General features: G+C 38.9%; 1 protein-coding gene across 1 annotated transcript in view; it reads left to right on the top strand.

Annotated features, from left to right (window-relative positions):
• The first annotated feature begins 4,127 nt into the window (after positions 1-4,127).
• Positions 4,128-24,388, top strand: part of OLA1 (Obg like ATPase 1) — a 178,640-nt gene continuing 158,379 nt past the window's right edge. Inside the window, exons 1-3 of the mRNA XM_032880482.1 lie at positions 4,128-4,308; positions 5,585-5,685; positions 23,792-23,935. Of these exons, the coding sequence (XP_032736373.1) occupies positions 5,585-5,685; positions 23,792-23,935 (245 nt within the window). The 5' untranslated portion in view covers positions 4,128-4,308. The remainder of the gene's footprint in view (positions 4,309-5,584; positions 5,686-23,791; positions 23,936-24,388) is intronic.

Below are 24,388 nucleotides of genomic sequence, written 5' to 3'. Positions count from 1 at the left end.
GGTTAAAGCCTCTGCCTTTGGCTCAGGTCATGATCCCACCATCCTGGGACTGAACCCCGAATCAGGCTCTCTGCTCAGAGAGGAGCCTGCTTCCTCCTCTCTCTGTGCCTGCCTCTCTGCCTACTTGTGATCTCTGTCTGTCAAATAAATAAATAAAAAATCTTAAAAAAGAAAGAATAAAAGCAATCCCAGGAAGACATTAATAATATGTTCATTTTCTAGATTGTCATATGCCTTTTTATGTTGCCTCTGGGAAAATAGTATGCAAAAATTTCTTTTAAGAATCCCTAAATCTTTATCCATGAATTATGATAAAGATTAGATGTCAAAACTCTAGCAGTTTCTGGGATGATAACTGGACACTTTATTTTAAAGTATTATTTATTTAAGTAATCTCTATACCTAACATGGGTTTTGAACTCATGACCCTGAGATTAAGAGTCACACACCCTTCTGACTGAGCCACCCCTAGACTGTTTAACCAGTCAGCATTCTTTTAAATACTATGAGCAATTCTAGAATAGAAAACAGTTCTTTAAATAGAAGTTTTGTTTACAGATAACTTATGGTATAGTTCCGAAAATCAAAATCATGCTCTGTTAAGTGGAAGAATGAAAATTGAAAATCTGCTTCTTTGCTGATGCCTCACAGTGTTTGCGCATTGCTCTTAATGGAACAGGGAAAGGGGACTATTAAGCATTGCCTGGTGCATGCTATCAGAAGTCCAGGAAAGTAAGTGGAAATGAAAGTGGTTTATTTCAAATCTTTGAATTGTAATCAAAGTACCTAGGCGTCCTATAGATTTTTACCATGTTCTTATATAGTTATTTGTGTAATTGCTTGTTTGTCTAAATGAACAGATTGCAAGCTTCTTGGGGGCAAAGACCATATTTATTTTGTTCTTTACTGCTTCAAAGCCTAGAGCAGTGGCATGGAGTGGTACTCAAGAAAATAATTTCATATGAACAACAACAAAAAGTGAAGAAAAGGATATTCTAAATATATGGGGACTCTTTTCTGGATGCTGGATATATGATAGCTTAATGTAGGGAGAAAAATGTGATATGGGCACCAGAGAAAAATGCTATTTCGTAACTCTATATAGGGTACTTTAAAAAGTTGAGATATAATTGACATATAACTAAGTTTAAGGTGTACAAAGTGTTGATTTGATACACAAATACATTGTAATATGATTACCACTATAGCTAGCTAACACCTCCATCACCTCACACAATTATTTCTTTTTTGTGATGAGAACATTTAAAATCTAGTCTTTTAGTAACTTTCAAGTATATAATATAGTTATTGTTAAGAATAATCACAAGGCTGTGCATTAGATCCCCAGAACTTATCTTTTAACTGCAAGTTTGTACCCTTTGACCAAGACCTCCCTAATTCTCCCATCCCTAGGCTACTTTTTAATTTTATTTATTTATTTATTTATTTATTTATTTATTTATTTATTTATTTTTACAAGTGCTTCCCTTCCCCTGTAAAGTTACTCTCCTGTTTGTCTCACCTAGTCTTCATTGCTCATGTAGAATAGTAGATATCCTGCTAGGATCTTCTCTGAGAACTGCCTGCTATAGTGGTAAAGGTCATTCATAGGAATATTTCTACTATATGACCCTACCTACTTGGCTAAGACTAATGGGGCCCTTGATAGAACTTTATCTAAACTGGGCCAATCAGATCCCCTTTCTTGTGAACATGAATTGACTCCCACTAACTGTGAGTTGGAAAGGGAGTTCTGTTAATCAGGTAACTTAGCAAGCAGTAGCCAATCCTGAAACTCTGCCTAGCTCACTGAGATCGGTGTGACCTGCTTTGTCAAGGCACTTTAAAGGTGGTCAAAAGTGCAAGCAAGAAAGCTGTAACTGTATATAGAGAAACAGGTAATTGACTCAAGGACTTGATAGTGTGAATTGAAGGGAATGGGTAGATCTGAGCGATACTGAGATTGAAGAAGTAGCTACATTTGGCCAAAAGACAGTGATAAACTGAAGATGATTCTACTACTTTACGACTGGGGAACATTTTCAATTAGTATTGGAGTGGCCAGTTGCTGGGCAAAGTAGGCTCTCTGGAATCCTTCAGCTTTTTAAGTAATGATTCCTCTGTTTCCACAAGCAGCAGTGTGAAAAGCAGCTATAGAGCCTCACTACTAAAACAGCTGTAAACGATTCAGGAATTACTCCATCAGGACTAGTCATGAGTTTTGTTGATGGTGGATACAGAATGTGGCCTAGTTAGCTTCCCTCTGTTTCATAGCTAGAGTGTACACAGACACCTGTTTTATAAATGCATTATTCTGGTAACAAGGGAGCTAGATTGAGAGAATATAAATAGTGCATATTAATGAGTGGTATTAAAAAAATAAAGTTGCCTGTGTCTTTGAGAATTCCAAATTTCCAGAAAAAGCTTTTTAACCTGCCTCAGTAGGTTACTCTCATAGGGCTAAGAAAAATCTTAATGGGATTGTATTATAAATAATGGCTCAGGGGCACCTTGGTGGCTCAGTCCTTAAGCTTCTGCCTTCAGCTCAGGTCATGATCCCAGGGTTCTGGGATTGAGCCCTGCATTGAGCTCCCTGCTTGGTAGCAAGCCTGTTTCTCTCTCTCCTAGTCCCCCTGCTTGTGTTCCCTCACAGCTGTGTCTCTGTCAAATAAATAAATAAAATCTTAAAAAAAAAAATAATGGCTCAGTTGTTGCTTGTAAGGAGTTATTAGAAAAAATTTGCTGAAAGGGAATGGATCTTTCAATTAGATTGGGGTCTGAAATCTGGCTTCTGCCATTTACTAGTTGTGTGACTAAACCAACTTACATTACTGTTCTGATATTGTTCCTTCAATCATAAAATGGGGATAGCAACCAATTCATATTTTTCTTTATTATGAACTGGTCTTTGTTTATTTATTTATTTATTTATTTTCTTACAATCTCTACTGGACTATTTATTTATTTATTTATTTATAATCTCTACACCCATCATGGGACTCCAACTCACAACCCGGAGATCAAGAGTCCCATTCTCTGTCAACTGAGCCAGCCAGGCTCCCCATGAACTAGACTCCTTGCAAGAAGCTTCTAGGGTCATACATTTTGGAACAGATTACATTCTTGCAACACATACTTGGAAGTTTAAAGAAAGAATTCCTTCCACAGATGGAGTTCATGGTGTAGTTAGGTGAGGGTGAGATGGGATGAAATCCTAATATTAACACTATCCTTTATTACTCCTTATGGGCCTTTCCAGTTGTGTCAGGTACTGTTGCTGGAAGCTTGAGGTGTATCTCATTTCATCCTCACAATAACCTTTAAGGTGGGTCTCACTATTTCATTTTTATCCAAGAGGAAATTCAAGCCCGGAGACGTACTTTGTCCACGGTCACAGGAGTGGAATCCAGATGGGAACCTATGTTTCCCCAATTCCAAAGGCCCTTGCACATAACCATCCAGAAGGAAAGGGGGGCAGGAAGCTGGCCCTATTAAACGCATTATGGGTTCCAGTACTTGCAAAACCCTTGAACTATAAGTTGATGAAAGAATCCTTAGATCATAAGCTTCCCTTGCCACCCCCCCCCGCCCCTTTTCTCCCCTTATAGAAAGTTTGTTTAACAGCACTAGATTGGCTGAAGAGTTATTGGAAAAGGATGGCGGGTGGGGCCGTTTTTCCCGAGGACTCTGTTAGCAGCCAGGACGTCCGCAGGATTGGCGCGGCTGTTCGCCAGACCTGAGGCGACCCGTCTCCGGGCGGGCCCTCGGGCCAAGGGTACTTCGAGATCCCGCGGGGGATATGTGGGACTGCAGGCCAACGAGAGGCCGCGTGCGGCAACGCGGGGCGGCTCCGGGAGGGAAGCGGAGACCGGCTGCGGATGAGCTCCACGTGCTGACTGGGCGGAAGACGCGCCTTCCCGGGGCCAGTGCATCGGGAACAGAGCTGTGCGTGTGAGTTGGGGAAGCAGTCAGCAAGACTGGCTCCGGCTCCGGCTCCCCCTCCCGCCCGCTCCCTCGCCGCCCGCTCCTCCCACCTTGCTCCCGCCTCCTGTCTGGTCGGACCAATGGACGGGGAGGGCGGGAGCGAGGGGTGGGGCGGGGCGCGCGCTCTGCGCGCAGGTGCTGCCGGGCGCCCGGCCCGCCCGTTCCGCCGCCGCCGCAGCCACCACCTCCGCCGCCGTCGTGCGTGCTGCTCGGCGGAGGGGCCGGGCCTGTGCTTTCTCCTCCTTCCTCCCCGCCTCCCGTTTGCCGGCAGGACCCGTCTCCCGCTGCTGTTGGGACCCCGTGTCATCGCCCGGCCTGAGCACGGTGAGTCCCTCCGGGAGCCCGGGGACGCGCTCCCAGCCTCGGCTCCGGCGCCCCAGCCCGTGGCCCGGAGCCGGGTGTGAGGCCAGGGCCAGTTGGCCGGGATGGGCGAGGGCAGGGCTGCATGGGGTGTGTGGATGAATGAGGCGCTCTTGGACTAGGCCGCGCGTCCTGCGAGCGGCCAACGCCTCAGCCCGGCACGTTCTGGGGGAAGCCTTCTGCAGAGGCCGGGACGACCAGTGGCCCAGTCCACGGGGGGAGATGTTGGGTAGAGGTCCGCTCTGGCAGGGCTGCCGGCCACCCCTCTGTAGGAGGCCAGAGGGCAGGAGAGGTTCTGCTCATGCTTCGGGGCCCTGGCCTTTGGCTGGGAGCAGGTGTGAGTTAAGACCCCGAGAAGGGAGATCCCTGGCACTAGGGTCAGGGATCAAAAGGCTGGAATATCAGTTCGTGAGCAGGGCCTCAGCGTGGCCGCTGAAGGTTCAGCAGGCGCCAGAAGGCAGGGACAGTTTTAGTTCCCAGTTTATAAAACATGAGGTTAGCAGTCCTCGGGAGTTCAGCCTGCAGTAGGAAAGTGGGATTAATTCTGCACGGAGGAATTTGGAGCCAGGTTAGCAAGGACCTGGAAAGTTTCAGTTTGGAAATAAAAAGAGTGAGTGGATTCATTTACGGCTGTAAATAACTGGAGGTAGATTCTGGAGGTTGCTAGTCGTACCTACAGTGCCAAAGATGGAAGAGACTTGGTCGGAAAGACCCTGATACTGGTGTGTGTTCATCCGTGTGAGACTGGTGCTTGTGGGGAAGATGGGAAAGAACAGGTTCCAGATAAGCGGAATGGTTTGGGGGAGGTGACTTGGTTGCTGGTAGTACTAGCATGGATAATCTGACTCTTATCTGTGCTCCTGCTTCTGAATGCTTTCAGTCTTGTAACCATGTATCAGATTAAGGAAGAAAGTGTTTTGTGAACAGTATGGATGGAAGATTGGCAACTAAATTTTAAGTTTCTTTTGATTTATGGTGCCACATAATTTTAGATTAATCTTTCCAGGACTTCTTAGGAGTGACTGCCTTGACAGCTATCAGAATCTGATCTATTTATAGAACTTTTTACATTTTTTTTGTTGAAAAACTGGATTTAGCTCCGTGTTGGTTTTGGATTGGTATATACAGTATGCTTTATTCTTAATTTGTTACTCAGTAATATATTTTGTGTGATGAAATGTGCTTTTGGTTAATGGGGAGTATAAAAAATTTTGTTTATATGTATGTTTTGACATTTCAGATGCCCCCCAAAAAGGGAGGTGATGGAGTTAAACCACCCCCAATCATTGGAAGATTTGGAACCTCCTTGAAAATTGGTATTGTTGGATTGCCAAATGTTGGGTAGGTGAATGTTGGGCTTTACTTTTTTTCGTCTTATAAATATTCTGGGTCTTGTTGTAGGAAAGGAACTCATGTGGTAATTAAAACTTGGAAGAAAAGAAGCTGGGAAGCTGAAATATTAATGTTGCAAAATAAGGTTTTCATTTGGACATATTTTATTTTTGGTTTTCTACACAGGTACTGTGTTGAAACTTGAATTACTTCTTTTGTTTGCTTTGTTAAACTAGAGGAAGAAGCAGTGAGAACTGAAACATTAAGCTGAACCGGATCAGCTGTTTGCTTGAGACACTATAGGGAGATACTCAGTTTTGAATTTAGGTGGAATTGGAGTAGTTTAAATTTGATTTTTTTTTATGCTCGCTGGCTATGTGGTGTACCTATCTAGGCTGACAGTAGTAGGATACTTTAGGAATTAGTTCTAAAAGCCCCACTATAAAGTTGATTAGATTCTTGGGAGATCAGGGGTCAGATGGCTTAATTTTTACTGGAGAAGGAACTAACAATTTTGAGTTTAATATTGGAAGTTGCTAGATAAAAGGATATCTGTTATAAAGTAGCTAAATCTGAAAGTTACCAGAGCAAAACTTTGAGTTTTGTAATGTTTAAAATTAAAATGAATCATTTATTTGCAAATAAAGGCAGTGGTAGGAAATATGGGCTGAATTCAGCATATAACCCACGCACGTGCAATTTGGATGTTTAGTCTACTTTTTTCATTATTTGTCCTTTTATTTTAATACGTTTTACTAACCTTTAAATATAAAATGTCTCAAAAGTGATTAGGGTATACTAATGGTAACAGATCCATTATGGATTTACTAAGGTGAATGAATACATTTTGGCATGTGCTTTAGGCTTTTTGATTGGTGGCAAGTAGGATAACCATGTTTTTTTCATGTGTTCCTTGAAGTCCCTGTCCTAGAGATTTTTTAGTGAATGGGGCATGGGATGGCCAAATATGGCATTTCTTAAATTCTTGTGATGTAAAACATGAGCAAGTGTGGCTGTCCTAATTTCAGTCTTTCCTGGAGCTGGAGAGGTTTGCATTTTGAAGGGGTTTCCTGCTGTGATATAGGCTGCTTGTAAAGTAAGACTAAATAGAGAGTGGAAATGTAAGCAAAACAAATAATTAAGCAAAGTACTGTAGGGTGTTGTCAATAAAATTGAAAGCAAGATATGATTATTATGTTGTGAGCTTTATTTCACTCACTAGTAAGACAGTTTTTAGAGAGTAACATCTCTTATTTTAAAATTACTGCAGTCAATGCAGCCTGACTTTAAATGGGACTACTTTAAACTGAGACAACCTAAGAAGTGTTTCTTATGTGAACATTTTAGCTGTAGAACACAATATAATCAGTGTATATGAAAATAACCTGAAAATATATTATCCAGTATAATTGTGCTATTTATGCTTTTAAATTAAATAGCCAACCCACTACCACCCTCCCCCTTCCCCCACCTGTTTTAGTGAGGTATACTTTATAAATAGTAAAATTTTCTCATTCTAATAATGTTTAGTTTGATTTTTGGCAATTGTGTTTGTGAACACTCCTTTTTGTAGAGTGATCTTACATTACTTAACTGTATCAGATATGGCTCTTTGTAAGATATACAACTCCTGGCTGTTTTAAAACACGAAAAAGAAAATTATTGGAAGGACAGAACTAAAGGACAACCTGAACAGCGGATCTTAGGAAGGACAGGAACCAGGATAACGCTGATAGAGATGGGTCATTATGGAGCTTAGCCATATGAACTGAGCGTTTCTTATCTCCTGCAGCCTCTCCAGTGATTCACATTTCTGTGTACGGAAATCTGACTGGACATATCTACCTCTGGATAGGTCTATAAGGGATAGATTGGGTACGGGGGAGGTTCTTTAAAAGATGGCCTGCTGATCAAAAATAAGGACATTTGATATAGAAACCATCTAAAGAATGTCTTGATTTTTAGAGAATTGGACAAATAAGATTTTCTTTTTAACATATATTAGGCTGATTACTCAAAAACTTAAAGGTAACATGTATGGCTAATAATAGCTGATATTTTTCAAACACTATATGACAGTTACTATTCTGACTGCTTTGTATGTGTTATCTAATTTATTCAGTTTTTTAACAGCCCCCCCACTGCCAATTAGAATTTAAATTTCTTGAAGGGAAGGATTGTATTGTTCTTGTTTATTTTTCTATTTTTAGCACTTAGAATTTTTTTTAAAGATTTATTTATTTATGCCAGCCAGAAAAGGGGCAGAGGGAGATAGAAAATCCTCAAGCAGACTTTCTGCTGAGCAGGGAGCCCAATACAGGGCTGGATTCCAGGACATTGAGATTATGAACTGAGCCAAAATCAAGAGTCACGTGCTTAACCCAGGTGCCACCCAGGTAACCCAGGTGCCGCTAATACTTAGAATTTTTTAGGCCCTCAGGAATTATTTATGAATGGGATAGTTGTCCCCCCCCCCCCCCCCCCCGATGTAGCGTGTAGGCTTAATGATAAGGACACATCTTTTAATGGCTTCTATTAATGTAGTAGAAATAATACCAAACCCAAGAATATGAAGATTTGGTTTCTAGATTTGTTTTGCTTTTTTTCTTCTTTTTAAAGATTTTATTTATTTTTTTTGAGACAGAGAAAATGAGAGAGATCACGGAGGGAGAGGGAGAAGCAGACTCATTGTTGACTGAGCAGAGAGCCCAAGGAAGGGCTTTATCCCAGGACCCTAAGTTCATGACCTGTGCTGAAGGCAGCCGCTTAACTGACTGGGCCGCCCAGGCACCCCTACTTTTTTTTTTTTTTTTTTTAAAACCTCACTGACCCTTTATAAATTAACTCCTCTTGGATCAGTGTATTATTATGTTATTATGGCTGTGAGGCTTAAGGCTTTTGGGGGAAATGTCTTTTTAAAGGTTTATTTATTTATTTTGGGGGGAGGGGAGAGAGAGAGAGAGAGTGAAAGGGAATCAGTAGGGGCAGAGAGAGAGGGAGAGAGAGAATCCAAGCAAACTCCCTGTTGATCGTGGAGCCTGTTTCGGGACCCCGAGCCTAAGTGGAAATCAAGAGTCAGATACTTAATGGACTGAGCCACCAGGTGCCCTAGAAACTACCCTTTTTTCTTTTTTTTTTTTTTTTAAGATTTTGTTTTAGAACAGTTTTAGGTTCACAGCAGAATTAAGGGGAAGGCAGAGAGATTTCTTTTTTTTTTTTAATTTTTAAAATTTAAATTCAATTAGCCAACATATAGCATATCATTAGTTTCAGATGTAGTGTTCAATAATTCATCAGTTGCGTATAACACTCAGTGCTCGTCACATCAGGTGCCCTCCTTAATGTCCATCATCCAGTTACCCTATTCCCCCACCAGAGGGATTTCTTATATACCCCTGTCCTCACATATGCACAGCCTTTCCCTATTATTTACATTCTCCCACCAGAGTGTTACATTTGTTACAGTTCAACCTGCATTGACACAGTGTTATCAAAGTCCATAGAGTACAATCTTGTCATTGTACCTTACATGGGTTTAGACAAAGGCATATTGACATGTATCTGCAGTTATAGTATGGTACAGAGTAATTTCACATTGCCCTAAAAATGCTCTGTGCTTTGCCTATTTACCTACCCTCCCCCCAACCATTAATCTTTTCACTCTCTCCTTAATTTTGCCTTTTCCAGAATGTCATATAGTTGGAATCTTATAGTATGTAGCCTTTTTAGATAGGCTTCTTTCACTTAGTAATGTGCATTGAAGTTTCCCGATGTTTTTTCATGGCTTAAAAGTTTATTTCTTTTTAGTGGTGAATAATATTCCATTTCTGGATACTGTAGTTTATCCATTCACTAATTGAAGGATATTTGGATTGCTTCTGAGTTTTGACAGTTATGGGTAAACCTGCTATAAACATCCATATGCAGGTTTTTGTGTAGACATAAGTTTTCAGCTCCTTTGGTAAATACCAAGGAGCACAATTGCTGAATTATATGGTAAGAGTATGTTTAGTTTTATAAGAAACTTCTGAAGTGGTTGTATCATTTTGATTTTCCCCAGCAGTAAATGAGAGTTTCTGTTGCTCCACATCCTCACCAGCATTTGGTGTTGTTACTGTTCTGGATTTTGGATTCTGATAGGTGTATAGTGGTATCCCATTATTATTTTAATTGCATTTCCCTGATGACATATAACATGAAGCATCTTTCATGTGCCTATTTGCCATCTGTATATCTTCTTGGTGAGGTATTTATTAAAATCGTTGGTCTGTTTTTAAAAGTCTTTTTTTTTTTTTTTTTTTAAGATTTTGTTTATTTAATTGAGAGAGAGATAGCAAGAGGGGAGGGGGAAAGAGGAAGAAACAGGCTCCTCGCAGAGCAGGGAGCCCCATGACCCTGGGATTATGACCTGAGCTGAAGGCAGATGCTTAACTGAGTGAGCCAACCAGATGCCCCTGTTTGTTTTTATACTGTGGAGTTTTAAGTGTTCTTTGTATATTTTGGATAATGGTTCTTTATCAGATATGTCTTTTGCAAATATTTTCTCCCAGTTTGTGGCTTGTCTTCTCATTTTCTTGACATTGTCTTTCACAGAGTGGAAGTTTTTAATTTCAGGGGCACCTGGGTGGCTGGGTTAGTTAAGTGTCTGCCTTTGGCTTGGGTCAAGATCTCGGGGTCCGGGATCGGGCTCCGTGCTCAATGGGGAGTCTACTTGTCTCTCTCCCTCAGCCCCTCCTCCTGCTCATACTCTCTCTCTCTCTCTCTTAAATAAATGAATAAAATCTTTAAAAAAAACAAGAAGTTTTTAATTTCACTGAAGTCCAGCTTGTCTGTTTATGGCTCAAACCTGTGGTGTGGTATCTGCAAAGTCATCACCATGCCCAAAGTCATCTAGGTTTTCTCCTATTTTTTAGAAGTTTTGTAGTTTTGCTTTTTATGTTTAGGTCTGTGATCCATTTTCAGTTGTTTTTGAAGGGTGTAAGGTCTATACCTAGATTTTTTTGTTTTTGTTTATTGAATGTGGATGACCACTTGTTCCAGCACTGTATCCTAAAAAGGCTATCTTTGCTCTATTGTAATTGCCTTTGTTTGAGAAACTGTATTTTGATATTCCCGACTTTACTGTGTGATGGGATAGCTCTTCTGGTTGCTATAACTGTGTGAGATGGGCTTGTCAAATCTCTTCTCTTTTCTTTTCTTTTCTAAAAGAGTTTATTTATTTATTTGACCGAGAGAGAGATCACAAGTAGGCAGAGAGGCCGGCAGAGAGAGAGGAGGAAGCAGGCTCCCTGCTTAGCAGAGAGCCCGATGCAGGCCTCGATCATCCAAGGACCCTGAGATCATGACCTGAGCCAAAGGCAGAGGCTTAATCCACTGAGCCACTCAAGCACCCTGTCGAATGTTTTCTTTTGATTAAATTTAGGTTATGCATTTTAGGGTACAGAAGTGACATGTACTTATTAGTACATCATGTCAGGAAGCATATGGTGTTGATTTGTCCCATTACTAGTGATGTTAACTTTGGTCAGGTGTCTGACAAATTTCTTCCCTGTAAGGATTACTATATTTCCCATTGCAATTAGTAAATACCTTGTGGAAGATACTTTGAAGTTCTTTAAATAGTATTTTCTCATATGTTTGCCCCAAATTTTGGCATATATTAATGACTCTTGCTTGAAATAGTTATTGTGGTGTTTACCAAAAGGTGATTTTAAAGTTTCCATTTTTCGTTTTACATTTATAGTGGGAACAATTTATAGAAGGAATAATAGATTTCTATTGGCTAGAATTCTATTGTAAAAAATAGCTCCCCAGGGGGACGCCTGGGTGGCTCAATTGGTTAAGCCGCTGCCTTTGGCTCAGGTCATGATCCCGGGAACCTGGGATCAAGTCCCGCTTTGGGCTCCTTGCTTGGCAGGGAGCCTGCTTCTTTCTCCATCTCTGCCTGCCACTCTGCCTGCTTGTGTGCATGTGCTCGCTTGTGCGCGCGTGCTTTTTCTCTCTCTGACAGATAAATAAATAAAATCTTAAAAAAAAAAAAAATCTCCCCAGGGCATCTGGGTGTCTCAGTCGGTTGGGCATCTGATTTTGGCTCAGGTCATGAGGGTCCTGGGATCGAGCCCCACACCCCTGTCAGAGGGGTGTCTGCTTTTCCCTCTCCCTTTGCTGCTCCAACTGCTTATGCTGTTAAATAAATAAAATCTTAAGAAAAGAAAGAAAAAAAAAAAGAGCTCCCCATTTTTCATGTATTTGATTATAATTTGTTTAGATCAGGATTGGATTCTTAGTTTATTCTGTTGGTTATAATCTGTTACTATTATTACTTATTTTGTTGTTCAAGTTGCCCATATTTGGCCATCAGGAGGCTTCCTGTTCACTTGTATTCCTTTGGTATATTCTCTATATTCTGAGTACTTTCTACTTTTTTGTACCACAGTATGTTCTAGGCTGTTTGTATTTTCTCTGCTCTAGCCTTGGAATACATAAAATACATCAGTTTGTCTACACAAAATTTTGTGTATCCATCTTTCTTGTATACTTAGCAGTGAAATTTCTGGCATGTATGGTGAATCTATGTTTAACTATTTGAGGAACTGCAGAACTGTTTTCCAAAGCGGCTGTGCCATTTTATATTCCCACCAGCAGTGTATGTGAGTTCCAGTTTCTCCACATTCCCACCAATACTTGTTTTTATCTTTTTTGTTACAGCCAAGGTGTGAAGTGTATTTTATTGTGGTTTTGAATTGCATTTCCTTGATGCCTAATAATGTTGAGCATCTTTTCATGTGGCTGTTATACATTCATTTTTTAAAGATTTTCGCTGGGAAGGATTCCATGGACAGTTTCTTTTGGCATTTTGAAGTTATCTTCCATTTTCTTCTAGCTTTCCAAAGAGAATACTGTTGTCATTCTTAATCTTTGTTTTTCTGTACATAATGTCTTGTTTTTTTCTTTAGTTGCTTTTAAAATTTTCTCTGCTACTGGGTATTCAGCAATTTGATTATTGTGTGCTTTGGTATGGTTTTCCTTACACCTCCTTTGCTTTGTGTTTGTTGAGATTTTAGGTTTGTGAGTTTGTGATATTCATTAAATTTGTGAAATATTTGGCCAGTATTTCTTCAAATGCTTCCATCCCTCCTCCCCCTTTCTCTCCTTTTGGGACTGTATTTTAAGTGTGTTAGTTATCTAGATAGTATTCCACTGAGGCTCTGGTTTTTTTCCTCCAATCTTTTCTTTTTTTCCACTGTGCTTCATTTGATCATTTCTTTTGCTCTGACTTCATGTTCATTGATCTTTTTTTCTGCAGTGTCTAATCTGTAGCTAATCATATTCAGTGTGTTTTTCAATATCATTTTATTTCAGATGTTGTATTTTTCGTACAATAGTTCTGTCTGCATAGTTTTTATAGCTTTCATTTCACTCCTCATTGTCTTTATATTTCCCTTTATGTCCTTAAGAAAGTTCTAAAGAGATTTATAACACTTACTTTAGGGTCTTATCTGCTAATTCTGTTTTCTCTATCATAACCTGATTTGTTGGTATTTATTGGCTTTTGTCCTGATTTTGGTCTATATTTACCTGCTTCTTTGCATGCCTTGTAGTTTTTATGGGATTCCAGACATTGGATTTTATGTTGAGTGCTGCATTTTATAGTATTCCTTTAAAGAGTCTTGGACTTTGTTCTGGCATTTAGTTATTTGTGTATCGTTTTGATTATTTTGAGGTTTCCTAGTATGTTTTCTTATGATGAATTCAAAATAGTTTTTGTCCATATATAAGATTCGACTCTTTTGAGGACTCTACCCAAGTTCCCTTATATTTTATGATCTCTCTACTGTGGCTGGTAGGACTGTGAACTATTCCAAGCTCTGTGTGTGAGCCTGAGATTGTTCACTCTCTTTCTTTTGAGGGTTTTTTTTTTTTTTTCCCCCTCCTGGCCTTTTGGAGACTGAATTTACTCATGTACAAATCATTACTTAGCCATAGTCTTGAGGACACCTTTTGCTGATCTCTAGAGCCCTCCCTTTGTGCAGCTTCTTCCTTTCCATTACACTGCCCTGTAAATTCTAGCTGGTTTGGCCTCCTCAAACTCTCATCTCCGTCTCTTTAACATGGTATGACTGCTAGGTTCTGTTTGTTCTCCCTCCCTGTTCTGTGGCTTTGAAAGCACTTTTAGGCAGTAAGCGGGTGCAGTTGTAGAGCTTAGTTCATTTGTTGTTCTCTTAGAGAACACAGGGCTGTGCTACATACTGTCCTCTGTCTGAAAATTGTTATTTCATATGTTTTGTTTAGTTTTATACCTCTTTATGGCAAGAGGGCAATCCCATAGTAGAAGGGAAAGCAAAACTCCCCAGTATCATTTTAAATGAACTTCAGTCTTATTGTACGCTTGTCAGCGTTCCAGTATGCCTGCTCTTTCATGGAAATTTGTGATTTGGGAATTATTTGCTTTCTCTTTTTAACGTGTTTTGAGTAATCTTTTGGATGACAGGTCTGCTCTCCTTTTCAGTCTTTCCTGTTATTACTTCAGCAGTAATTAGGTCCCTTAAAAGTACTTGATAGATGGCTTTTTCTTAAATCTTTTAATTTTCAGTGTTTTTTTTTTCTTTATTTAGAATTCTGATCTCTGTTGTTGTGTTACAACATAATTTCAGATAGATTTATTTTTTGCTCATTTACTTGCTTAGTATTAATTGTAGACTTTATTTGGCTTTCACCAAGTTTCCCGTTAATGTCCTTTTTTCTAGTACAGATCTTTTAAAGGTCATGGAAATTTTTATTTTTGAAATGTATGGATGTAGGTATTTTGTGTAATGTCAATTCAGATTTAAAGTTTTTTTCCTGCTGTGAACTTTTAAAACAATTATGGTATGAAACACAATATAAAAGTTACCCTTTAAACATTCTTAAGGGTACAGTTGAGTAGTATTAACTGTATTCTCATTGTTAGGTAATACATCTCTAGAACTTTTTCATCTTGCAGATCTGGAACTCTGTACCCATTGAACAATTTTCCATTTTTCCCTCTTCGTAGCCCCTGTCAACCACCATTTTCCTTTCTGTTTACATGACTTTGACAGGAGTCAGTAGCCCATGTAAGCGGAATCATACGGTATTTGTCCTGGTTTATTTCACTCAGCACTGAGCATGGGAAAACGTTCTCAAATTTTATCTGTGTTTTAGTATGTGGCAGGATTTCCCTTTTGAAGGCCAAGTAGTATACTGTTATGTGTATATACCACATTTTCTTTATCCATACATCTGTTGATTAGACATTTGGGTTGCTTCCACCTCTTGGTTATTGTGAATGATGCTGCAACAAATATGGATTATAAATATCTCTTTGAGATCCTATTTTTAATTTTGTATAAATACCCTGAAATGGAGTTTTTGAATCATATGATATTCTACTTTTAGAGTTTTGAGAAACTTCCTTACTGTTTTCCATGGTGGCTGCACCATTTTATATTCCATCAGTAATGTACTAGAGTTCTGGTTTCTCTACATCCTGCCCAACACTTGTTATTTTCTGTTTTTTGATGGTAACCATCCTAATGGGTGTGAAGTGATATCTTATTGTGCTATTGATTTGCATTTCCCTGATAATTAGTGATGTTGAGCATCTTTTCAGTTGCTTATTGACCATTTGTTTATCTTCTTTAGAGAAATGTTTATGCAGGTCATTTGTCCAGGTGTGTAACTTTTAAAGGTTACTTTTGTTGGTGAGTTATAGGAGTTTTTTATCCTAATATCTGGATGTTAATCCCTTATTGGACATATGATTTGCAATTATTTTCTCCCATTTTAGGTTGTCTTTTCACTCTGTTGTTTCCTTCTTATGTTTTCTTCTAGGACTGTTAGAGTTTTATGTCCTACATTTAGGTCCTTAATCCATTTTGAGTTAATTTTTGTATATGGTGGGGATCCAATTTTATCCTTTTGCATATGGCTGTCCGGTTTTCTCAACACCATTTGTTGAAGACATAGTCTTTTCCCCATTTTCTGGTCTTGGCACTCTTGTTGAAGATCATTCAGCTATATATGTGAGGGTTTATTTCTGAACTCTCTGTTGTATTCCACTGGTGTCTGTGTCTGTCTTTGTTAGTTCCACACTTTTTATTACTGTAGCTTTGTAATATGTTTTGATACCAGAAATCATGCATGGACTTTTGGGAAGAATACCATGGAGGTGAAGTATCCTCATAGCATCATATTAAGGGGTGTATGATATCAACACAACTTATTACTCAAGAATCGGGGAATGAAGCTCCACTTCCAGAAGGAAGGAGTATCAAAAAATTTGTGGACATTTGATAAAACCATCCATAGTAATTAGTTAATATTATAAGGGAAAGATAATTTGAGGCTATTCAAATATCCTGTTTCTTTTTAAAGTTTCCCTGACTGGGGCATCTGGGTGGCTCAGTTGGTTGAGCACCAACTCTTGATTTCCGCTCAGGTCATGATCTCAGGGTTGTTGGATTGAGCCACATGTTGGGCTCCATACTCAGTGTGGAGTCCACTTGGGGATTCTCGCTCCCTCCTTCCACCACTCTCCCCCCACGCATGGGTGTGTTCGTTCTCTCTCAAATAAATAATAATTTTTTTAAAAAGATTTTAATTTATTTATTTGAGAGAGAGAGTATGCTTGGGGGGACAGGAGGAGGGACAGAGGTAGAGGCAGAAGCAGATTCCCCGCTGAGTAGGGAGCCCAGGAGGGAGCTTGATCCCTAACTCCAGGATTATGCCAGGGACTCCAGGATCATGACCTGAGCCAAAGGCAGATGCTTAACCCACTGAACCACCTGGGTACCCCTTTTGTTTTCTTTTCTCTTTCTTTCTTTCTTCCTTCCTTCCTTTCTTTCTTTCTTCCTAGATCTTATTTATCTATTTGTCAGAGATAGAGAGAGAGAGCCCAAGCAGGGGGAGGGGCAGGCAGAGGGAGAAGCAGGCTCTCAGCTGAGTAAGGAGCCCAATGTGGGGCTTGATCCCAGGACCCCAAGATCATGAACTGAAGGCAGATGTCTAACCGACTGAGCCACCCAGGCACCCCTCTTTTTTTTTTTTAAAAGCACTTCCTCTATGACACTGTAAGATATTTTAGGCTACTGTTTTTTTCCTGTCCCAGCCTTGTTTCCAGGGGGCTCTGGTTTCTATTGGAGAGTGGTATTTAGAAACTAATATCTGACTCTTGGTATGATTTTTGATACTGGAGTATTAATTGCTTTTAGGCTCTCTCACCTGATAGTGTTAGGAAATATATGTGGTTATACTAACCCATGTATACACACATTGATATTCATTTCTGTTATCCCTGTTTATTTCTTTTATCTAACAGATAGATACTTTTTTTTTTTTTAAAGATTTTATTTATTTATTTGACAGACAGAGATCACAAGTAGGCAGAGAGGCAGGCAGAGAGAGAGAGAAGAGGAAGCAGGCTCCCTGCAGAGCAGAGAGCCCGATGTGGGGCTTGATCCCAGGACTCTGGGATCATGACCTGGGCCGAAGGCAGAGGCTTTAACCCACTGAGCCACCCAGGTGCCCCAGATACTTTTTTTTTTAACAGTTTAGTGAAAGAACATTCTACTTTTTTCCATGTTTCAGATGTTTGTTTTATAAATGGTTAATTCAGAATGCTGTGGGAATTTGCATCGGCATCCTTACTTCCCAGTACATGTTGTGATTTTGCATAAGGTTTTAGATAAAACATCTTTTCAGTCAGGTTTACTTATTACAGTAAAATATGTAATTTCAAAAATATTTAGATCCTAAATGGAGAGGGCAGTCATTAAGTGTAGTCACTTTTTTCTTTGTAGTGCGATCATTGTTGAAATAATATTTATGTAAGCCCATTCTTTCATAAGAAAAATTCTTACAATTTTGAATCTTTCTCCCATTTTGAAGCTTTTTTTCTTTTTAAAGATTTTTAAAATTTTATTTAACAGAGAGAGAGCACAAGTAGGGGGAAACGGCAGGCTGAGGGAGAGGGAGAAGCAGGCTCCCCGCTGAGCAAGGAGCTAGGTGTGAGGCTGCATCTCAGGGTGCTGGGATCATGACTGAGCCGAAGGCAGAAGCTTAACCAACTGAGCCACCCAGGTGCCCTCCTATTTTGAAGTTTTAATAATAACCTTAATATGTCTGTGTTTCTGTGTGTGTATGTGTGTAAAATCCTCATTTCACAAAAAGCCTTATGGGCTTTCACAGTCTAGATGTAAGCCAAAACTTTTAAATTCACAAGGCTTTCCTTGAGTAGATCATATGTCTTAACTTGCCACTGAAGCCTATAGTAATAATCCTTAGACATGTTTCCTTTTCTTGTTCCTTATTTCATTTTACTTTTGTGTACTTATAACTCTTGAAAGGTACAAATGACTTGGACTTTATGAAATTTAAAATCCATGGCCAAGATGAGACATTTTGTGTAACTGGAGATTATCTTCCAAGTTTAGTTTGGCTGTACGTAAGATTTTTTTCAGTCTAAGAGATAATGGGGCTTTCTTTTACTGTGTTTTTCTCTGTTTTAAGGGATAACATTTTTCCTTTAGTATAAAATATTTTTGTTAAGATAGGCAGTCAAAAATACTATCTTAATAATAGCCATAAATTTGAAAACAAGCCCATAAATCCTCTCTGGCCTTTTTATGTTATAATTACTATGACTATAATAATGAGCAATTTTAAAACTACAATATTAAAAAATATAATTGTCCCCCCAAAAAGGCGCAAGTGTTCTATATGTGTTTGGATTAGTTAATACATTTACATTTTACTTTAAGTACTTTTCTGTAACATTATTTTGTAGTATTTTCATTGCAGGTATAAATTATTTTAGTTAAATTTTAGATCAATAAGGACTGATGGGTTATTCTGGCAACCAATTTATTTTTTTGTGTGGAGGGAAGTAAGGTATAGGGGAGTGGTCAATTTATGTCACCATTTGTTTCAGCACATTTTGTGGTTTTCTTTCTGCGGAGAAATATTCTCAGGTGAAAACTGGTCATGTTCTTGAGATTCAAGACTCCTCTGGGGGCTTTGCTGGGTTCTCTGCCCTCCAGCATCAGCTTTCCATGAGTGTAAAGCCTGGATTCTTGGCCTCCTTCCTCTGTCCTGAGTGGGCAAATGTTCCCAGGGTGAAAGTGGTCAGATCACTTCTTTAAGATTCTTTTTTTCCATTTCCAGATTTCTTTCTTTTTTAAAAAATTTTTTATAAACATATAATGTATTTTTAGCCCCAGGGGTACAGGTACCCTCCCCAATGTCCAAACCCCACTATCCTCTCCCTAACACCCCCCCACCCCGCAACCCTCAGTTTGTTTTGTGATATAAGAGTCTCTCATGGTTTGTCTCCCTCCCTTCCTATTCCCCAACCCCCACACACATTTGCAGATTTCTAACCCCTTCAAACAGATGTTTTCTGTATTCTGCATTTACATGGCTTCTCTAGTTCTGGTTGAGAGTTCTAGTATGTTGTGAGTGTGCATTTCACCCAGAAACAGAATTTCTGCCTTCTCCCAATTGACTTATTGAAGAAATCTGGTTGTTTGTCTTATAGAATTTTCCAAAGTGAATTCTGTTGATTGTTTCTCTGTGGTGTCCTTAATATATTCTTCTTTCCTCCGTATTTCCTATAAAGTGGTAGTAATAGCCAAAAGTTTGTTTGGCTTAGTATTATATAATTTCTTTTAAAGATTTTTATTTATTTATTTGACAGAGATCACAAATAGGTGGAGAGGCAGGCAGAGAGAGAGAAGGTAGCAGGCTCCCTGCTGAGCAGAGGTACAGATGCAGGGCTCCATCCCAGAACCCTGGGATCATGACCTGAGCCGAAGGCAGAGGCTTTAACCCACTGAGCCACCCAGGCGTACCTAGTATCAGATAATTTTTGATCAGATAATTTCTATGTTAATACTTGAAAGATGTTGTATATACTTCTTTTCTTCTGCTAGGAGGCACTGTGTTTTGTATTTTTTTTTTTTTTTCTTTTTGCAGTATTAACTGTCATTGGTAATCATTACCCAGCTCCATTAATTTCTTGGGGGTTGCAAAATGGTAGTATTCTGAATTTCTTATTTTTTCCTCATTTATTGGCTAGAATATGTCCAAAAGATAATCTCTTCTTAATCAACTCTTTATTACTATAAAAGTACAGTTCATATAGGAAATAAGTGCTTTACTTAATCTTTAAAAGAATCAGTCATCCTAGCATCCTCAAAAGGTGGCCAGAGAGGGCTTCTTTTGGTTTTGTTTTATTGAGAATTATTGACAACTCAAGGATATAAAGTTACTTGATTTGTTACAGTTATCATAGCTGTTCTTATTGATGCCCAGATTGATCTATTTTTGGCTTTTCAAGTTGGCTTCAGAGTCCTTTTGATAAGACTTTATTATCTTTAATAGCTTCCTTCTTTTCTGTGGGAAAAATTGAGACTTACCTTGCATATTTCTAGTCCCAGACCTGGAACCAGCCATTTCTCCAAGAAGTTCTGGTTATTTTATTTTATTTTATTTTATTTTTTGTTAATTTATTAGAGAGAGAGAGAAAGAGAGAGATAGTGAGAGAGAGCATGAGCTGGAGGCAGGAAGAGGGAGAGGGAGAAGCAGGTTTCCTGCTGAGCAGGGATCCTGATGCAGAGCTGGGTCCCAGAACCCTGAGATCATGACCTGAGCTGAAGGCGGATGCTTATCAGACTAAGCCACCCAGGTGCCCGTCCTGGTTATTGTTAATGGACATGGTATTTAAAGATTACAATCTTTTTTTTAAAGATCATAATCTTAATGTGAGTTCTCTTTTTAAAAAATCATCTGCCTTATATGTATTAATTTTAAAAATTGTCCTGAGCTTCAGAATCTTTTTGGAAGTAGGTGGACTAGAACTTTATAAATACACAGAAGAACTTTATAAATATACAGATTATTTTAAATTAAGTGCTGTGACATTTATCATAACAAGATTGAAATTTAAAGCTAGCTTTACAGAAAGTAGTGATTTCGGGGCACCTGACTGGCCTAGTCGAAAGAGCATGCAACTCTTGATCTCAGTGTTGTGAGTTTGAGCCCCACATTGGGTGTACATATTACTTTAAAATAAAATCTTAAAAAAAAAAGTAGTGATTTCTTTGTAATTTTCATTCCTACAGTTCTGGGATTGTTACTGTGAGTCTTCACAGAAATTGCCAGTATAAATTCTACAACAGTCAGTATTACTTAGTGGATTGTTGGCTGAGTCTTAATATAGCCTCTTGGTCTAAAACATGACTTAACATCAACATGTGAGTTATTTGCAAAATACTCGTCCTTATACCATGTCTGGAAAGAGGGCTGGTAATGCATGTCTTTACGTTTTTACTAATTCTTTTATAGGTAGGCATTTAAAGGCTATTGATTTGGCCAGTGGTGCTCTAAGTAACCAGTAATGATTTAAGTGGCTATTTTAGTAAACATTTCTTCTTTATTCAAAAATGTTTAGTCTGAATGTGATATGAGAATAATATTTAAAGAACTATAGGCAGGTACAAGTTAAAGGTGTCTTGTTGCCAAAATATACTTCTCACCAGTAGTATTTAAATAAGCCTTGACTGTTACTTTTTGTTCGTAACTCTCTTATAAGGGTCTCACAGATTTTTGTTTTGTTTTGTTTTTTAAAGGGGTTACTTCTTTGGTTAAAAGTTCAATCAGAGGGGCGCCTGGGTGGCTCAGTGGGTTAAAGCCTCTGCCTTTGGCTCGGGTCGTGATCTTGGGGTCCTGGGATCGAGCCCCGTATCAGGCTCTCTGTTCAGCGGGAAGCCTGCTTTCCCCCTCTCTCTCTGCCTGCCTCTCTGCCTACTTGTGATCTCTTTCTGTCAAATAAATAAATAAAATCTTTAAAAAAAAAAGTTCAATCAGATGAGCTAATTGTAGTAAGTGTAAATTTCTTCCTATGGGCTTAGGTTTCATCTTAATAGACATTTTTAAAAAAAGATTTTATTTATTTATTTGACAGAGAGAGGCACAGAGAGAGGGAACACAAGCAGGGGGGAGTGGGAGAGGGAGAGGGCCCAGCAGGGAGCCCAATGTAGGCCTCTATCCCAGGACCCTGGGATATGATCTGAGCTGAAGGCAGCCGCTTAACGACTAAGCCACCTAGATGGCCTTAATAGACATTTTTATCTTAAAAAGTTGTCTGAAAAAGAGAGAGGGACACCTGGATGGCTCAGTCATCCAGACTACCTTTAGCTTCGGTGGCTACCTTTAGCTCTGGTCATGATCCCAGGGTTCTAGGATCCAGTCCCCACTCCTACATCCTGCAGCCCATCCATTCCACATGGGCTCTTTGCTCAGCAGGGAGCCTACTTCTTTCTTTCCCTCTGCTACTCCCCATGGTTGTGAACACACTCTCTTGAGTGCTTTCTCTGTCTCTCTCTGACAAATAAATAAAATCTTTGAAAAAGGGAGAATAATAATTATTTATAATCCTACCATCCTGACATAACCTTTGTACTTTTTTGAATTTTCTTTCATTATCAAATTTGGTTCATATGCAGACATTTTTACATAATTAGGTCTAGCTAGAGTTAACAAGTACCACCTTTATAATTCCCACATAATCCTTAGTTACTTCCTCAGTTCTTCCAGTTTAAAAAGAATATGTAAAGGTGAAAAAAAAAGAATATGTAACAGTAATTTTCATTTTATGTCCACATGTGTGCATAGTTCTATTTCTGGAGCAAGAATATTCACTATCGTGAATTCTCTGCTCTCCATATTAATGATGGAATTGGAAAATAGTACAGAATAGATCAACAAACCTTTAAAAATCCCATTTTGTTTCGGATTTTACTCTGATTTTTGGCACTGTAATGATCATATTTTAGAAATTTAGCTGTGGGTGCCTCGTGGCTCAGTTGGTTAAGCATCTGACTCTTGAGCTCAGCTCAGGTCTTGATCTCAAGGTTGTCAGTTCAAGCCCTGCAGTGGGTTCCATACTTAGTGTGGAGCCTACTTAAAAAAAAAAGAAAAAAAGAAAAGTGTAGCTAGTGTTAATATGAGTTGGCATTCTTTGACCATGTATTACCTGATAAGAATCAGATAATTAGAACATTAACAACAATTTATTATTATTACTACTATTATTATTTTAAGTATTTATTTCTTTGAGAGAGAAACAGAGATAGTGAGAGAAAGAGAGCACAAGTAGGGAGGAGAGGGAGAAGCAGTCTCTTTGCTGAGCAGGGAGCTAGACTCGGCTCCATCCCAGGGTCGTGGGATCATGACCTGAGCTGAAGGTAGATGCTTAACCTACTGAGCCACCCAGGCACCTTGATGATTTATTACTAATAGATTTTTTTCTCAACTTATTATACCTTTGATTTTCCTTTTAATAAATTTTTAAGCTTTTATTTATTTATTTGTCAGAGATCACTAGGAGGGGAGCAGCAGGCAGAGGGAGAAACAGGTTCCCTGCTGAGCAAGGAGTCCATGCAGGACTTGATCCCAGGACCCTGGGATCGTGACCTGAGCCAAAGGCAGATACTTAACCAACTGAGCCATCCAGGTGTTCCCACATTTTGATTTTTCATAATTCACAGTTCATTACTCCAGATTTAACAGTAATCTGTATTATTAACAATTAGTAGGGAGTCTGAGCTCCAGCTTCCCATTTCCTATTAGATAATTGGCATCTATTTCCCAATTCATCATGCTTGGGAAGTGATTGACCAAACTAGATGCACAACTCTGTACATTTATGCTAAAGAAGATTATTTTAGATATGGTGAAGTGGTACTGCTACTACCAAGTACTTTAGGAGTAAAATACTTTTTATAGTGTGTGAAACTAGTTATTGCTTATAACAAAGATTCTTTGGGAAAGTGCTTTTCAAATTTCAGATAGACTGAGACAGGAACATAACTTGATTATAAATCCTGAGCCGTATTGTTGTAAATTTCATTCTTTTCCTTTAGTAAAAAAGTTTGTTTCTGTTAGTAAATTTCATTCATTTCTGTTGTTCTCCACCTTCCCTTCTCAGATTGGTTTTAAAATTATCTTGGATCTTCTTTGAGCATTGAAATGAAAATGAAAAGTTTTTCTCAGTGTTAACCTAAGAATTGATTGAAATTGTTTTTGTTTATTGTAGGAAATCTACCTTCTTCAATGTATTAACCAATAGTCAGGCTTCAGCAGAAAACTTCCCCTTCTGCACTATTGACCCTAATGAGAGCAGAGTACCTGTGCCAGATGAAAGGTTTGACTTTCTTTGCCAGTACCACAAACCAGCAAGGTAAGAAAATCTTTATGCCATTGTTTATTTGTTGACCTTATGTAGACTGAGTAAAAATATGTAAGTGACATATTTAACATCACATAGGGGGTTGCCTGGGTGGCTTAGTTGGTAGAAGATGTGTCAGCTGATCTTGGGTCAGATCTTGGTGAGTTTGAGCCCCATGTGTGGCATAGTTTACTTAAGAAAAATCAGACAGAGTGTTTTTTTCTCCAAAATTAATGTGTTATGGGCGATTGTAATGTAGAGAGTGTAGAGAAAGATGAGAAAGGATACATCTGGCTGTTAACATTGCAGTTTTTTTTTCAAGGGAGTATGAAGGAGAGGGAGTCAGTAGCCTGTATTTAATATCGTTCCATGCATGTAAAATTATATATATACATGTATATTCATAGGAAAATGTATGAAACTGTTTGGTGGTTATCTTTGGGTAGTGGAAATTTTAGATGATTT

This window comes from Lontra canadensis, unplaced genomic scaffold (assembly GCF_010015895.1).
Source record: "Lontra canadensis isolate GAN:19392208 unplaced genomic scaffold, GSC_riverotter_1.0 scaffold69, whole genome shotgun sequence".
In the NCBI taxonomy this organism is placed as follows: domain Eukaryota; kingdom Metazoa; phylum Chordata; class Mammalia; order Carnivora; family Mustelidae; genus Lontra; species Lontra canadensis.
Note: the sequence above shows the minus strand (reverse complement) of the source record. Positions and strands in the feature narration are given on the sequence as shown.